Raw genomic sequence first — 19,181 nt, 5'->3', positions numbered from 1 at the left:
CACACAAATTAAACAACTCAATGCAAATATAAGTCTCAAAAATATTTTCTTCATGGATAGACATTTGGGACCTGAATTATAGATTCTAGATAGGGGCCACAGGTCTGATTTAAATGAAGGGCTTAGAAGGGTTAGAAGCAAACTCAGAAGGTGATGACGCCAAAGCTTGCTCAGAGCCTATGTGGGCAGAATGTCCAAGACTGATGTCTTTTTTCAACCTCGCTAACTATGTAACTATGTAACTATGTAACTATGTAAGTAGTTGAGCGCAAACATCTAGGAAGTCATGAGTAGGCCTGCAGGTCCCTATGGAAATGGGGATGTTTTGGCCTCACCAGAAGGGGCTGAGAAAGACCCAAATGATGATGACCCTGTAACAATAAGGGTTCTTAGTTCCAAATTATGTGAGAGCTGGCTTATAATTTTTCTGCTAATGTCCCAACCTTCTTTAGCTGGCAGTATAAGTTCTGGCATAAAGGTAATTATGGCAGCAAAGCTGGTTTTATTTTATATTTTAGTGGGATATTCAAAAAACTTACAAATACACATTTTCAGCTAAGTTCAATGAGATTTTAAAATTACAGTCGCATGGCTAAATATAAAGATCCTTATCTTTGGATAAAGCTTTGTGAGTTGGAGCTAAAGTGAAGGTAAAGCAAGGGAGTTTTCACTTTTCAAAGGAATTTTCCATTTGCTTAGGTAATATTGAAAAGCTCTGATTACTTTGATTATCGAATCACCACATTCACTAAGCAATGAGAAAATTCCCTTGTAAAGGGAACAGCCTAAAAGTGATATTAAAGTCAAATTTTTGTGCCTCAAAATAACAAGCATGTTATACTTGCTCTGTGAAGTGGTTTTGCACAGAGCAGCCCGGATTCTCTTCTTCCTGGGTTCCTCTTCGTCTCTCCTGGCCCTCCCTCTGATGAGTGCCCCCAGCAAGCAGCTTGTTATGGGGCACCCGAACTGAGCCACAGCTCCCTGTGTCCATTCAGACACAGAGCCCCGACTAGGCCCCTCCCCTGCTCTCTCTTCATTGGCTCACTGACTTTGATTGACAGTAGCAGGAGCCAATGGTGCTCTGCTGCTGTCTCAACCAATCAATGAGGAGGAGAGTCTCTTCTGCAACATCGCTGGATAGAGATGGGCTCAGGTAAGTATTAGGGGGGCTGCTGCAAACAGAAGGCTTTTTATCTTAATGCATAGAATGCATTAAGATAAAAAAAAACCTCCTGCCTTTACAATCAATTTAATAAATCAATGCAATGTGATACAATTAGATTTAAAAAAGGGGTAAATTTCCCTTAAAACGTAAAGGAATAGGTTAAAAAGAGATATATTATCATCTAACAACAAATGACTAACCAATAAATACATAGACATTGAATATATCTAAAATATAATAGTATACTGTATATACATTTATTTCACTTTTGAAAATAAATAAAAAAATAATACTGTACTCAAACATTTCTGTATCATCTGAGTGATGTATGTAACTCTTTTAAATGTGAAGTTTTTAGCCACCACATGAGCTATACCATGAAGAAAATAATGACATTTTCATTTCTGGAACATTTAGTACAGTTGGATGTAAAGCCCCTTTGATAAAACATTAACAAAGAGTTCAGTTTTAGCCCATGTACACATATATCAGATATCATATATATTGATGGACTCTTAAGGCAAAAGATGAAAAAAATTATACAAATAAGTACAAAGTCAATCAAACCTATAAAAAAGTATGCGGAACACTGGGTATATTTACAATGGCATGGCAGCTGCTGCTCCACCACAAGCCAACACAGACAGTGATATTGTGTGAAGCCTTGCTTCTATTAGTGTTAAATTACACCCTGTCCTGCTGCATCACCAGATTGCCCAGGATATGATGCTATGTAAATCCACATCTCCAATTGAGGGCTTTAATAAATCAGAAAGTGCATTTGAATTCTGGAACCGTTCAGAAATCTTTTAATACCATGCATAGATCAGCAATGAAAATACTAGTGAAACTCTGTATATTGTTTTTGGTGTCAAATTTACTTTCTTTTAAATATTCCAGACAAAATGTTCAGATGTGACAATTTTGACTTTTTTTTTTTTTTTTTTTTTACATTCCTCCCTTTATTTTGTGTTTTCCCTGAAGGTAACTGTACCTGAACTTACTGAGTCCAATACGTTTATCATATCTGTAACTGCTACAGACAGGGACTCTGAGATGAATGGGCCTGTTTCCTACAGAATTATTTCTCCACATAAGGGATTTGTAATTAATCCAACCACCGGTATGTAAATTAATTTACATTTTGTTCATACCGCATGTGTTTTGCTCTAATAACTGCTGCATTTTCACCAAGTGATGTAAGGTTTCAATAGATATCCCTTCATGTATTACCAAGAGAGAACAAAATAATATTTTGCACTGTTGGGTAATCTGACAAATGTATTTTTGTTTTTTAAACAAGATTAAAATAAAGATGTGTATTCTTTGTTTTAGTGCCACTAAAACAAAAATTACGTATTTTTTGGTATCATAAGGGATGTGGTGCCTATGCTCACCCATCAATCCACCCTGCATGAGATTAAAACAAACTAAAAAATATTTTTACATTTGTACAAAATAAGCTTAATTTATTCGTCTAGAGCCATCATTTTCTTTACAAACACTAACCGTCTTCCTACTTGTTGGCAAATAGTACTCGGAGCAAGGTGTACCCACACAAATATTTTTCAGTGTGAAGGGATTCTGACACATTCAGATCACAGAGTCTTCCACTGTTTTATTCCCTAAATAGCAGTTCTACACACTTATTTTTATGACTGTGTCGACGTGGAAACTGGACGCTTTGCCTCATCAGCATAAATGTTAAAAACCTTCTTAGTGTTTTGAATTAGTAATGAGTACTAAGTTTTCTAAATGTAAAAAATATTGCAGCAGATTTATATTAAAACTACTCTTGGAGTCAAAATTTGATAGTGTCTTCATTTTTTCTCAGCCTTAGAACTCCAGGCCTATTAAGTGTGCCTTTTTTCCAGTTCACTTTTCTCTATCAAGCTTAAGATAATTAATAAGTTCTGTTAAGCTGCTGTAAATATCCAAACCATCCGTTGCTACCTGGAAAAATAGTGGGTTCCTCTATATTGACTATAAAATTGTGCTACTACTCTAATCACATATTGTCACTGTTGTGCAGGGAATACCAGTTCTGAAATGATAAATCAGCCCAGGTGGCATTTGTGTGCAGAACCAATCTTTGGTAAGCCTAAATAAAGTTTATGAAATGACACAAATACTCAGCAAATATTTAGAGTCTAAATGCAGACTATGTATAGGCTGCTGGAGACATTAGAGTACCCACTACTAAATCTAGATATAAATTTATAGTTATTCATTAATGTTCCCTTCAGATCAAGGTTGTCTGCACAGTGCATAAACATATGCGCTTGCCAGTCGGCATGTTTATGCATCAGTGGTTTATTGCAGTACCATTTGGAGTTCAAGATATCATTGTCACCTTCCTAATTACTTGTAACACCAAGACCTTTGAGGTATTAATTACAACTTTACTTAACAAAAATCATACTTTCCCAAAGCTTCCAAACACTTTTTTCCCTGCAGCTCTTTACAAAAATATGACAACCATAGATGTGGACAGGTGAAGTGGACGTTGACATCAACTGTTAACACAGCGTATTTTTCTCCTTGTTTTGAACTTTAACCAGCTCAGTTCTGTTCCACCTGTCTGCTCACAACCCCCTTAACTCTGCACACTTCACAGGTTTATTCTTGAACACAGAAACCACACCTGATAAGTAGGCATTAATGAACATTTTTGCATAACCTAGATTTTTCATGTAAGATGCAGTTTCACATTAGGTGAAACTTTGACACTGCAAGGCAAAACTAAGGGAAAATTTTGGTAAGTTAAAGCTTTTTCTGGCTTGTGGAAAGTTTTTTCACTTGCTTATGGAAACTACTTTCATCTAAATAAATCCATGCACTTGTCATCAATTAAACGCATCGGCCATGCAATGTTCACACCACTATTGTGTCCGGCCCAACCTATTCACTCAGCAAGACATCTTTCTAACAATTTAAGTAGCGACTTAAGCCTGGAATGTAATATAGCAGATAAGTTAAAGGGGGGTAACATTTCTGATTCTAAGGCATAATTTTTGTAACATGAGGCTTCCAGTATCCAATCCAGGCCATTGCAAAGGAGACAAGCAAAATTATACTCTTTGATATTTTGAAGATTTGCCCTACCTTCACTCTTTGGGAGATAAAGTTTAGATAAAGCTATACAAAGTTTTTTATTGCGCTACAAAAAATATCCTTGTTCTGAATAAGGAAAGGTATGGTCTGTAATAGATATAAAAGACATGCCAAGCTATCGATTTGGAATAAGTGGCATCCCCCCCAATAGTGATAGGGTAGGTCCATCCATGCCACCATCTCACCTATGATTTTAGCAATCATCAGAGGGTAGTTTAAATGATATAGAGAGGAGGGTTCCTTGCCAATTGTTATTCCTAGATATATGTTATGCTTATTAGCGGTTGGAAAAGGCAAAGAGGAGGTCCATGTGGGAGCCTTGGATATAAACTTTTGTGTTGCAGACAAAGGTTTCTTGCATTCTTTATCAGTTAATAACTTTATTTTTTCAACAAACCCATTCATTGATTAAACCTAATGTAAAATAACATATTCATTATCATACAGCTCATTCAAAAGACTTTCATTCATAAAGCTCTGAGTCACTGATTCTCAACTCAACTTCTTTTAATCTCTGCTAACAATTTATCTACATTGCATCATGCACATCTACATATTACATATAACATATTATAACATATGCAGCAGCCGTATGTCTAACACAACCCCTCAGTGTTCTCTAACATCTTTCTCTTATTATCTTTTTATCTACCATATAAATGCCCCCAGGCTGCCTTGCAAACTTGTAAAGCAGCAGGAAGGCAATGTCTCAGATACTTCATGTTACTCAAATTTCACAAAATTTTTTCCCCATGCAATGTAGAGCAGAACTCCAAAACTGCAATATTTACTGCATGTTGCAGGCCTCTGGCAGACATGTGACAATGGCAAATCATTGGCCTGGCCAGCATACCTGGGCATACCAGCTGGTGAGATCTAAAAAGATGCCCTAACCGGTCAAATTGCATCCTATTGCAGTTGTATGCATATTTATTGGATTTTTTTAAATTTGAAAATGTAGTCAATTGCATCTAAATGCTTCAGATCGAACTCCAAAATGTCATGGTCAAGTCACTTAAATGAGCAGACCTTTAAAAACTCTAATCCACATCTTTAAACCATGTTTTGTTTATTTCCTGTTGGGATTTACTGTACTGCAGAATCAGTAAGCCAAAATATGTTATATTTTATAACAATTATTGACATACTTTTTAATTTTTTATTTTTTTATTATTTTATTTCCAGGTTCAATACATACAGACACCCCAGTGGAAATCAAGGACAAGAATACAGTGATTCCAATTTTGGTAGAAGCTCAGGACAATGGTTTCCCAGTTTTAACTTCAACTGTGATTATTGAGCTGCAGGTCCACGATACAAATAATCATGCACCTATATTTTCAGAGGAGGTTTACCAGATCAGTGTCAAAGAAAATACATCCATTGGGGAAACTATTCTCACTTTCACAGCAACGGATTTGGACTGGACCCGTGAAAACGGATACATTGACTTTTCTATTGCCGATGGAAATTTGCAAAACATGTTTGTTGTGGAAAATGTTGGAATTCTTTCCCAGCCTCCTTTTGTTGTTACTGGAAAACTAGCTGTAAATGGGATTTTGGACTATGAAATCAACAGAAACCATAGGCTACTATTAATTGCCTCAGATCGAGGAATACCTTCCTTAAGTTCCAGCACCACTGTCCTGATATCTATTCTTGATTCAAATGACAATCCTCCTCTACTGCAGAGTAGTGAATATCATATTAGCATCCAAGAACATCATCCCATAAAAAGTGAAGTGATTTCTGTTTCAGCCAAAGATATTGACAGCAGAGAGAATGCAGAAATTATTTACAGCATAATGTCTGGGAATGATGAAGGATTTTTCACAATAGATCCAGGAAATGGTACTGTCACATTAGTATACCATCTGGATTATGAAGCTGCAATGATCTATACTTTAATTATAAAGGCTACTGATGGTTGTGGAAATGGAAAGCATGATGCCTTTTTAAAACTCAATATAAATGTGCTCGATGATAATGACTTCTCACCAAAATTTCTGTTCAACAGTTTGGGCTGCAGTCTGTATGAAAACATGCCCCCTTTTACACCAGTATGTAGAGCTAATGCCATTGATCTGGATTCTGGGCCATTTGGTGTCTTGAGTTACTCTATTCCTTCAACTTGCCCAAACGAACCCAAAGGCCAAGATACATTTTTCATAGACTCATTAACTGGAGATATTTATACCAAGTATAAAGTTGACTTTGAGTCACAGAAGAGATACTGCCTTATTGTTCAGGTGAAAGATAAAAGTGAATCTACAGCTTCTGTTTTACTATATGTGGACATTGAGGGACAGGATGAGTTTTCACCTGTGTTTCATGAGGATCAGTATTTATTTGATTTACCTAAACAAAATCAACCTGGAGAAATTGTTGGTAAAGTGGGAGCTTCAGACAAGGATGAAGGAGATGATGGTGTTGTCCAATATTCACTTGAAAAACCTTCACAATTTTTTTCTGTTAATGTTACAAGCGGAGTTATATATCTAACCAGAAGTGTTCATAAAATAAGAAGTAATGCTAAAAAAAATGATGACCTTTTGGAGTTAGTAGTAAAAGCTCAAAGCCCAAAGTTAGACTCAAAGTCATCAACTTGTACTGTTCGAGTTAACATTTCAACAGCTCTAGAGGGCTACTTTGGTATGTCAGCAAACATACTTTCCATTAGTTTTAGCATTTCATTTGTGGTTTTCTTGCTACTGGCAATAAGCCTTATTGGAATTATTCTAAGATACAAGCACAAAGATGTAGTAAATGCTTGTGGGATAAAAGAAGCTGCCATCCCTGCACTTCCCAAGTCAAATGTTAAAGACTGCATGCCTGATGAATGTCCAAAGTTTGAAAATGTTAAGAACGGCATAACTCCAGACACATCTGAGTGGTTAGGATTAGTTGGCATCAGAGAAAAGAAAGACACTGGGAACAAATGCAGGAATTCAGACTCAAGTGGCCATGGCTCCACAGAAGGGGAAAATGCCGAAGATGAAGAAATAAAGATGATCAATGAATACCCTATTAGAAAAGAATCTGGCTCTGTTCTGAGTGAAAGAGGTTCACGTGTTCCAGACTCTGGAATTCCAAGAGAGTCTGATCTGCTTTCATGTGAGTCAGATGAAACAGATGTGGTGATCGGGTCAGAAAGGAATGAAAGTGTTGAGATTGTTAAGGAAGAAAATGGAAATGGAGAGGGTCAAGTACATTATACCTGCAAAACAGAACTGCCACCAACTCACCACAGCAATGACACAAATCCAAAGGACAAAAACACTTTGCAAGATATCAATCAAGACTATATCTATGTCCCCATGTCCTATGATTCTAGATATGGTTCTCTGGCATCTTTAGTAGCTTCTGATGAGGACTTGAGAGGAAGCTATAACTGGGATTACCTGCTTAGTTGGGAGCCCAGGTTTCAGACTCTTTCCTCTGTTTTTTGTGACATTGGCAGACTAAAAGATGAAAATATGAACAGGAATGTACAGAAGCAAAAGAAGCCTTTTATTTTCCCACCCCCTCTTATCACATCTGTTGCACAGCCAGGGATAAGAGCTGTACCGCCTCGAATGCCAACTATTATGTCAGGACAAACCCTTGTAAAATATCCCCGTTCTCCTTTTTTCTCCAGTCTGGCATGTCAGTCTTCAGTCATGTCCCCAAACTTTTCTCCTTCCTTATCCATGCTCACAGTCCACACTCCTTCCACCTCACCTGTGCATTCAGGTGTCAGTGGAACTTCAGTGCCTGCTCTCTCTGAAGAATTGCTAATACAGCAAGAGTTTCAGGTGTAAAAATGAATGTTTTCAATTATGGACACTTATGAAGACCAGAAAGGGCATGTCTAAACTAATCAGCCTGACTCTGCATTGTTTGTTAGTTGTAACATTTTTACTACCTACATTTTTTGATACAGTATACATCTTAGCCAATCAAAAAGTGTTAAGTAGGTGGTTGCTTTGGATTTTATTTTCAGGCTAACATTTTGTTCCACACATCTAAATCTGTTCCATGTATGGATCCCTGGAATCCAACAACAGTGCATGAAAAGTTTCAATCAAAACTCATCTGTGCAAGCAGTACCTTCATTGTAACTGGCCAGTATTTACCAGCATTTAAATGTATAATAATACTACCATTAGTAGAAATGAATATTTATGGACTGCACTATAGAATTATGTACATGGACTAGATGACACATATTGCCATCCATAAAAATAACTGACATTTACAGTTGGCTAAATAACTGTAAAACAGAGATCCTTAAATTTCCCAAATCTAGCTTTCTTATAGATTTGATATTGAAATGCAGAATTACTAAACTGTGAACTGTGTATATGGCATTTATTAGCTTGTTTCCTTATGCTTGTGGAGCTCTTACTGTATTCTGGGATCCTAACAGAAAAAAAAACAAAAAGTGTTTGCTCCCATAGTGGATATGGAAACACATAGAAAGTTTTGTCTAGGCTGTCATTCTTTGAGAGGCCATGCATAACAGTAGACATATCTCCATGGCAAACACAAAAAAATAGAAACATTGGCCACTGGGTACAGTATATTATTTAAAGACCTACCCATGCATAATGGAGTAAGAGATATATGCTATTTACAAAGTCGCTTTTTTTCACTATTCAGCCTTATACTAAGGCCCTAATTAGTGGAAAGTTCATGTAGGTTCATAATCCTATAACTGTTATTATTAGTACAATATTTTATTTTCCTATAAACACTAGTATTGAACCTGATAGAGCTCATTGTTACAAACCACTCCAGCAGGAAATAAATGTATACCTCGGCAAACATAATTTATGGAGTGAAGAATGTATGTCTACATATGTACCGCCATGGGTGATTGTCATATTGCCATAGTGTATTTTATTCATGTAAATGTGATGAAATTAGGTGGTTTGCCCATAACAACTAGGTGTTTGCTTTAAATGCATACCCCAGTTGAAATTAAAACATTCTCAACGGATAGAGGAACCAGAGCCTTCACTCGCAGGGAGATTTGTGTTTTACCCAGGCATGTGGATAATGCACTATGATTATATCAGAGGCCCTCCTTGCCACTATAAACCTATCATCCCATGGCCACCTCCACTCCCCATCTTTATTTCTGTTGTCTATACGGCTCCCTTTGCTACCATTAAGTTGGCTAGGTAAAACCTTCTCCAACCCGTAGCACAACTATATACAGATTTTTACCATGCAGCAAGCTAGAGTAGCACAATCATACTTGTGTACTAAGAGCACACAACATGATCATATGACAAGAGGCTACAGATCCATACAGAAGTCCTGTGTTAACCTTACTAAATCTGGATGCATTTGGAAGAATCAAAACACATATTATGCTAACCTGTGTGGACTGCTATGGGCAGCAACTCAATTTCCAATTAATTTGCTATTTTTAAATAAGGTCCAATGTATTTTTATGATTTATATTAATGCATCATACTTTGATGAAACGTTTGTATCATTTATTTGTCAATTTTTAAACAAAGGATATTTAAACACAATACAATTTGACATGATAGATTTGTATTATTCTTTTATATTATAAAAATCAATACATGTTATATATTCATGGGTGACACAAAAGATGTTGAAAAAATCTTTGTGTTTCTTCAGTAGCTAAAAAAAAAGAGACATCTTCTGCTCCAAAAAGTTTTTCTATAACCTGATGATTTATTAATCTTCCAAAAATGTGGAAACTGCCAAATTTGATTTTAGCAAAAGGTGATTCATAACAATATCCTGCTCTAATTCTGATGTATAAGTGCCATCATAGATAACCCCATGAATATAAGAGCTTAGAATGTGTACGATCATATATTTGGAGCAGCATAAAAAATATGACTTGCACATTTTATTACTTGCGACACTGTGTATGTATACATTTAATACTTTACACATTTTAGAGAACTCCATGTTTGCCAAAGTTATTTGGAATTTTTTTTTTTTTTTGTGTATGTAGCACTTAGTTTTTCCGCTGGTGTTTCATCAATGGAAGATGGGAGTATCTTTACCCTAACCATGCAAGTGTTGATAGCCCCCTTCTCTGACCTTGTGATGCCATTCATAGTAACATTAAACACTCCACCACAACATACTTTTTGGGTCTGTTGTCATGACTCCTTCACTTTTCTTCCACTGTCATTCACTAACAGTGACACTATTTTGGTGCTAAATGACAGCTGTTGGAAAGTGGAGGAACCACAGGGATGAACAGGAAAGTGTATACTGTGAAGGTTGACGAACTGCAGCAGTAGCGACTGGTGTAGAATTAGGGTGTTGGAGCATACCCCCTAGTTTTTCAAGGCCCATTCACTCATGCAACCACTGCAATTCTTGTATCCTTGTAACTGATGGGAAGTAAGTACACAGAGTGAATTTTGTATAATCCCCCTATCAACACAGACAGTTGGTAAACTGGCCGAGATTCAAACCGTGTATGGCCAGCCTAACAAAAAAAATCCTGTTTTATGAACTACCAAAGACTGAAAAACAAATATAATCCCTTCAGGCTTTTTTTTTTTTCTTTTAGAAGACCTGTTAATTTATACAAAAATTAGTTTTAGGGAGGGTTAGTGGCCATTTCTACACATAGAATATTTTGTATATTCAAATACTTACTGTAACTTTCCTTTCCTGACAAGCTCCATGTTAGCACAGAAATGGGCAGACCCCTACCCACCACCCTAGACCACATGGAAACAAACGTTGACTCTGCCAAGCCCACAGCATTCCATAAGAGGGTTACCTGCTGATATGGAGCTGGTCAGGAAAGGAAAATGTATTTTAATACAATTTTCTGATTTCTTGACATTTCCATATCAACAGACAAATGGGGAATAACTAAACTAATCAGGGGTGGGAATGCTTAATAATTTTTAAATGCCAATGGAGGCTTTCAAAATAATTTATTGACCAAAATGAACTATGGTTAAGGAAGTAGGTTCAACTAGAGATGTAAAATGACCATTAATTTTGAAGCCATGAAAAAAAAAATTTTGTTCCGTTTTTTTTTTTTTTTTCCCTAAAAAAATGGGAATTTTGGAAAAATGTAAAAAAATTAAGTAGTTTTACAAATTGAAAGTTATTTTGTTATACTGGGAAGGTATAATGCAGTCTATATAAAAGTATTATGTTGAAATAAAAGTACAGCTTATTCAGTAAATAAACTAAAATTGCTTTTTAAAATTGTATTTTTATCACAAATAGAATAACAAGGACTGTATATGTTAAGAATATTTATACAATACATGAGAACAAAAAAATCACCCCTTTCCCTTATAATAATGTGAAAGCATCCTGTCAATATGCATTTTCAGTTATTGATAATTCTGATCCAGAAGCATATATTGCTCTTGCAAGAGCCCGATCAATGTTCTCCAATTTTCCTTTGTCAATTTTCATCTATAAATGGTGTATTTGTGGGAGGCCATAGTTTGTAACACTTCCTTACTAGTGAAGAAACACTTTGTGATGATCCAAAAGCAGCATAAAGAGTATTTCTGGAATGAGAACTCTGGAGGGAAAAGCTTCCTGTACTTTCATTATGGTTGGTCTTCATCATTTCATTTCATAGCATATTTTCTAATGCCTTTAGGGCACATCAGGCAAGCAATGATGTGTTTTGTCATCCTTGTAGTATTTTGAAAAGCATATTTGTTCTCCAAATATTTGCAAACTTCAGCTTTACACTCAGCAGAAATTGCACTGTGGAAATGTTTACAAGCTCTAGATGTTGGCCTCTGCATTTTACTGAGAGAAGGAAAAGACCAATTTACTGACCAGACAATAGATAGACATTATGCTGCTCTGGTGTAGAACATTATTTGGAATCATTTAAGGTTATAAAGATACACTAATTTGTCAGACAAATTTACCCTCTTAAAACCCGAAAAAATATGTGCTAGGTCAAGCAAAAAGAACGAAAAGGTAAGCAAACACTTAACCAACTATAATAACAGCTGTAAATGATCAATATAAATAAGAAGCTGTGCTAAATCCTAATAGTGCAATCATAAAAAAATCATATGGTAAATAAAGTGGCATGAAAACAACTAAACATGCAGTGAATAAATTATGAGCAAAATATATCATTGAAAAAAATCAATCATATGAAAGTGATATATAGTAATGAAATAGGTGCAAAATCCAGTGTTAGGTGAACATAAAAAGGTCCTTTCAATGAAAAAGTTATTTTCATTATTAAACAAGAGTGTCCATAAAGTGAAAAAAAGTGTAAAAGTAACGTTGATTGATGAAATCCACCACCAAGCACCAACAATTAGCATATGCTTCTTACCAGATAGCATGGACAATAAATTATAATGGTCATAAAAGCACAAAATAACACGGCATCCGAGTGGCTGCTCAGCAGCAGCTCCAAATGGATCGGGAATAGAAAAAATGAACAAGCATAGTGAAACCTGCTAACATTGAAGTCCTTTTATTTAAAATATATAAAAAGTACCTTTGATGAGTTGTGAACAGACACAAATGAGTCAAAAACCAGCAGACTTTCAGCTCATGGGAAAGGAACATGAGTAATGGCTAAGCAAGCGTGATGTCACACATGTGAGGTATTGCTGCGAACGTTAGAGCGAGAGCAACAATTCTAGCCCAACTTCCTTTGAAACTCTAAACAGGTAACCTGTTACCTTTTTTAAAGTGTTGCCTATGGAGATTTTTAAGAACCGAAGTTTGGCACCAATCCACTAGTGTGCACAATTTTAAAGCGTGACATGTTAGGTATCTATTTACTTAGTTGTAACATTATCTTTCACATTATACAAAAAAATTAGGCTAACTTTAGCGTTTTTTTTTTTTTTTTTAATTCATGAAACTGTTTTGTTCCCAATAAAAAAACACGTTTGAAAAATTGCTGCGCAAACACTGTGTGACATAAATAGTTGCAATGACCGCCTGGTATGGAAGTGGTTAAGGTTGTCCATCCAGATCTGCTGGATTTTGCTGATTTCAGATCCGATGCTTATTATTCCAGTACCTGCGGTATTCCTTTCCTGGTACAGTATCTCACAAAAGTGAGTACACCCCACACATTTTTGTAAATATTTTATTATATTTTTTTCATGCGACAACACTGACGAAATTACACTTTGCTACAATGTAAAGTAGTGAGTGTACAGCTTGTATAACAGTGTAAATTTGCTGTCCCCTCAAAATAACTCAACACACAGCCATTAATGTCTAAACCGCTGGCAACAAAAGTGAGTACACCCCTATATGAAAATGTCCAAATGGGGCCCAGTTAGCCATTTTCCCTCCTGTGTGTCATGTGACTCGTTAGTGCTACAAGGTGTGAATGGGAAGCAGGTATGCTAAATTTGGTGTTATCGCTCTCACTGATCATACTGGTCACTGGAAGTTCAACATGGCACCTCATGGCAAAGAACCCTCTGAGGATCTGGGAAAAAAAATTGTTGCTTTACATAAAGATGGCCTAGGCTATAAGAAGATTGCCAATAAACTAAGTTGCAGCACGGTGGCTAAGACCATACAGTGGTTTAACAGGACAGGTTCCACTCAGAACAGGCCTCACCATGGTCGACCAAAGGATTTGAGTGCACGTGCTCAGCGTCATATCCAGAGGTTGTCTTTGAATAGACATATGAATGCTGCCAGCATTGCTGCAGAGGTTGAAGGGGTGAGGGGTCAGCCTGTCAGTGCTCAGACCATACGCCGCACACTACATCAAATTGGTCTGCATGGCTGTCATCCCAAAAATAAAGCCTCTTCTAAAGATGATGAACAAGAAAACCCGCAAACAATTTGCTGAAGACAAGCAGACTATGGACATGGATTATTGGAACCATGTCCTGTGGTCTGATGAGACCAAGATAAACTTATTTGGTTCAGATGGTGTCAAGCGTGTGTGGCGGCAACCAGGTGAGGAGTACAAAGGCAAGTGTGTCTTGCCTACAGTCAAGCATGGTGGTAGGAGTGTTATGGTCTGGGGCTGCATATGTGCTGCCAGCACTGGGGTAGCTACAGTTCACTGAGGGAACCATTAATGCAAACATGTACTGTGACATACTGAAGCAGAGCATGATCCCCTCCCTTCAGAGACTGGGCCGCAGGGCAGTATTCCAACATAATGACCCCAAACACACCTCCAAGATGACCACTGCCTTGCTAAAGAAGCTGAGGGTAAAGGTGATGGACTGGCCAAGCATGTCTCTAGACCCAAACCCGACTGAGCATCTGTGGGGCCTCCTCAAACAGGAGGTAGAGGAGCACAAGGTCTCTAACATCCACCAGCTCCGTGATGTAGTCATGGAGTTGGTGAAGAGGACTCCATTGGCAACCTGTAATGCTCTGGTGAACTCCATGGCCAAGAGGGATAAGGCAGGGCTGGAAAATAATGGTGGCCACAACAAATATTGACACTTTTGGCCCAATTTGGACATTTCCACTTAGGAGTGTACTCAGTTTTGTTTGCAGCAGTTTAGACATTAATGGCTGTGTGTTGAGTTATTTTGAGGGGACAGCAAATTTACACTGTTATACAAGCTATACACTCACTACTTTACATTGTAGCAAAATTTCTTCAGTGTTGTCACATGAAAAGATATAATAAATCTTTACAAAAATGTGAGGGGTGTACTCACTTTTGTAAGATACTGTATATATCTTTCCCTCAATCTATTGCATGGCACTTATACAAAGGCTTTTCCTATCTGAGAAGACGTCTTTCTTGTGGAAAGAATCACAACTTTATACTAGTTGCCCTTACAATAGTGGTGTCCAACTTGTTGCCCAGCAGCATAATTTTTATTAAGCAAGGCTGGGCCCTAATTTACTGGATACAAAGAACACAGACAAGGGATTTACTACAAGATTTAAGAAACTGTAGAGGATACAGAAGTGTAAAATGAGCCAGTAACAGAACAGCCTTAATCAGGGATGATAGACTGAAATGTACTAGAGACAAAGAGTACAGGCAGGTGTTTTAACACAAGAATAGGAGATGATACAGCAGCGTAAAATTATCCAGAAGCAGGACATTTTTAAAGAGTGAGGCCAGGTCCAAATTTAAAGTCAAAGAGCACAGTAGTATGTTTTACCACAAGAATTAAGACACATCAGAGGATACTGTTTAATTGACTATTAGCAGAACAGTTTTCATTAAGGATAATAGGCCTAAGCAATGTAGATCTAACTTTTATTTCATTATAGAAACGGGGGAGGGTGCTGTGATTGTGAGTGATACAATTTGAGGAAGGTTGGCTGCACTTGCATTTATTTTTATTTTTCGTTCAAACTATGTAGCTGTGTGTTGTGAACAGAAGGCAGCTAAAGTAAGCCAGCTCAAACTTAAAAAGTCACTTTCAATATAAAATAAAAATCAATAAACCTTTAAAAAAATAAAAACCCAAAGTAGTACCCTAAGCTCACTTCTTTTTTTTAAAGGGAAGCCTTACACCAACAAAAAGAAAATGTTTGCTATTGACAGAACAGCAACTAAAAGTGACAGCTGACTTCACATCAACCACAAATTGAAAGTTGAGTCAAAAATACACACACAAAAAAAACAAAACAAAAACAACAAGGGGTTGTTTGCCCAAAGAAGTACAGTTTCCGAACTGACCCTATTCTCTACTATGCAGTTTTTTCACTTTTCCCTATATTTTCACAGCAGCTTCCATACACTGACACTATGGCTGATCTGTGCCCCAATATCCTTTCTATAGTGAGGAGCCTGGCTTATCCAAACGCCACTTGATTGGTACTTCTAAGTCTGCTGGCTATAGATCAAAGGCCATGCAGTGCATTATGGCTTAAAAAAAAATGTTCTAGGGGGATTCTATGCATAAATTCTATGAACCACAAATCTCGTAACCATCATGATGGACAACCCAAACCTCATCCATAGAGGGGAAAGCAAATGAAATCTGTATGAAGTGTATTAACCATATCCATTGCCTTTGTTTGATGGGTTCTTTATTTATTTACAGATTTGCCTGTCTACTGCCATACAGCTATTTACTACAGCTGCAGCTTAATCCCATAACTTGGCTGAGTGATATTTTTAGATGAACCCTATAAAGCTATTCACCCTCTGTAGGGTCCAGCAGCACAAGTACCTCATCACTATCTGGTTGCTTATTGATAATATTACACACCAACAGCCAAATATTAAAAATGAAATGCTTCTACAAACAAATGAGGCACTGTTATCAGACTTTAATGAAAGCAAATGGCATGCTAACATTGGCTATTGTTTTAGAATTATCTTTATCTTTACAGCTGAACCTTGGGCATGTGTGGAAATGATCTGAGTGTGTTCTTCACATATTGCGCGTCTTAATTTGCCTCTGTTTTATAAAAGTGTCATGAGCAACTGTTTTTATCACATTTGTATTTTAACATATCATTAGTGATGGTTTCTTTGTTTACTCCATCACATTAATTATTATTAGGGTTCTCCTGACTGTCTACATCTCTTCCTGTTAGGGAAACAGCAGCTTAAAACCACTACTGCCATGAGTGATGTTAAGAAGCCATTATATTAAATAGTCCATGGGAGTTTTTTGAGGTAATATTCTGGATGGTGACAGCAAAGTGGTCATAGCCCCATCTTACCGGGAATATATGCACTGGTAGATAGTGGTAAGCAGTAAGTAGATGGATAAATTATGCAGAACTCTCACCTGTTGCAGGGCACAACCATATGTAGTACAGACATAATGACGCTAGAGCTGCCTGCTGTTAAGTACATTTGTACTTCTTGGTAGACAGTAGAAAAGGAATGTAAATACTATAAGTGGTCACCATTACAGAATGTTATAAAAGAGAATCCGTTTTGGACTCCTGAATGAATGTACTTTCCTCATTAGGGTCCAACATAAGCCAGTTGCACACATCGTTGAAGGTGTGGACACTGGTCAACTGTGCATTTCATGTTTTAGTTATACACCTGGAGTTCTGCTTTAAGATGGAGAATATAAAGTCTAGAAAGCCCTATAGTACTTTAGGGTTTGATTGGTCAAAGCTTCAGCACTGCACAGTAGTGTGGTTGCCCCCTTCTTTCCATCCATTTCTACTGGCCAGTGAGAAAGCCCATCTTAGTGCTTGACCTTTAGAAAGGAACAGTATTGAGTGCTAGAAAGAGCAGGAAAGTTTGTGTCTACCAGAAACTGTTGCCTCTTGCAGAAACTTTGCCCGATCAAAACATTACAGGGCTTGGGAGGAGAGAGAGGACTAAAAGCTGATGTAGGTATGGGCAGATACTCTAGGGGCCAACACCTTAAACATGTCAGCAGCTTTAGCTGTTTTTTTGTTTTGTTTTTTTATTTTTTGTATTTTTATAACGGGACAGAGTTACTTTGAGCAGTTTCCCATTTCTGATCTAATGCCTATAATTTTTTGAAATTTCAACTTGTGTAATGTTATCCCACCAAGGATCTATTTTGTGAGGCTGAGTGGGAAATTCTTATGGATGTATATTTGAAATATAGTGACCTGTCCTGACATTATTGTTTTGTATTCTACAGATACACTACATTCAGGAAAATCTGTAAATAAAACATGAAGAAAATTATTTTTATTGAACCAAAATGTACTGAAATAACATCTTTCCAATGCAATGCTCATTTGAAACCAAAATAAAGACTTTGTATAAAAAAAAAAAAAAAACTTTTTTTTGTATTATTTTACAAATGTCATGAATTATATATTTAAGAAATTGAAGCATATGATTTTTTGTAAGATGTCGGGTGCATATGTTAGACAAAGTTTAGAACGGTAGTTTTAACATGGATGTACTGTACATAGCAGCAAAAAACAAAGTAAATGCATGTAGCACTGCCCCCTTGAGGGCTGCTGGATATTGCACTATTGGGTACCCCTGGAGGACCGTTAGCAATGTTGGCATTCACAGATTAACATTTTACTTCTTTGGCTCAGTCAATGATCAGTCCAGGGATATGTAGTTGTTTTTTTGTGTTTTATTTTAAATAGGGATGGAATAAGGGAAGAGTGGGATACTCCAAATTGAACTATTGACAACGGATGAGGATTCCTGTCTGAAGGTGCAGCCAGGCTGCAGATTCACCTTGCCACTAGATAAATTTTGGTCAAGTCTCTATTTAGGCGACACCCCGGGGTGGCCCCCCTCAGGTCAGGCCCCTAGGCACGATCCCCTGTACTCAAGATACTGTTTTTCAAGGTTCTCCAGTGTCTCTACCCCTCCAGTCAGTTCTCCTGGACCTCTGTGTTCAGTTCCTTTCATCTGGTCCCCAGGCCGACTGCCTGTGACCGCGTGCCACTGCAACAGAGGAGGAGGCAGCCGCCACCATCGCCTTGGGACTCTGCTCACCAGCCAAAGACCCCGTAGCACATGTGCTCCTTGCTTTAATACAGTATCCCATAATGCACTAAGACAACCAGTCTCTACCAATCACTGGGACTGTATCAAGGCTTGTGTACTCATTGGTCAGGTTTCCTCCCACTGTCCAACATGCCTTCCTATTGGACCAGTGTGAAAACACTATCTAGACCCAATAAATCACACACTGAGCAGACCTAACTCACAGATCCTGCTCTCTGGTAGGCAGAAAGCAATATAGATTTCCCTGCTGCTCCTCTGATAGGCAGACAGGCCCAAAAACTATACTCTCTCACTAGCAACTTACCTAGGAGGGTGCTACATATATGAAAGTTGACAGCTAAAACGTTGTATGGCAATAGAAGCTGGAACTAATAATTTAGTATAAAAATGCTTTTGTACTGCCATGCCAAAATAATTTACATAGTTCCCTATTACACTGGGAAACTGACAAATTCTTCAGGTGAACATGTTTTTATAAGTAAGCACAGCACTTCAATATTATGTTATATATGAAAAAATAATATATTATGTCCA

At 37.3% G+C, this 19,181-nt stretch overlaps 1 protein-coding gene across 1 annotated transcript in view; it reads left to right on the top strand.

Moving 5' to 3' along the window:
• The window catches only part of DCHS2 (dachsous cadherin-related 2), a 440,911-nt gene extending 431,638 nt beyond the window's left edge, over positions 1-9,273 (top strand). The window contains exons 19-20 of the mRNA XM_082256296.1: positions 2,150-2,288; positions 5,465-9,273. Coding sequence (XP_082112422.1) covers positions 2,150-2,288; positions 5,465-8,079 — 2,754 coding nt within the window. The 3' untranslated portion in view covers positions 8,080-9,273. The remainder of the gene's footprint in view (positions 1-2,149; positions 2,289-5,464) is intronic.
• The last annotated feature ends 9,908 nt before the right edge of the window (positions 9,274-19,181 follow it).

This window comes from Pelophylax lessonae (assembly GCF_965119305.1).
Source record: "Pelophylax lessonae genome assembly, chromosome: 1".
Taxonomy (NCBI): Eukaryota; Metazoa; Chordata; class Amphibia; order Anura; family Ranidae; genus Pelophylax; species Pelophylax lessonae.
The sequence above is the reverse complement of the archived record's forward strand: the minus strand, read 5'-3'. Positions and strand labels throughout refer to the sequence as shown.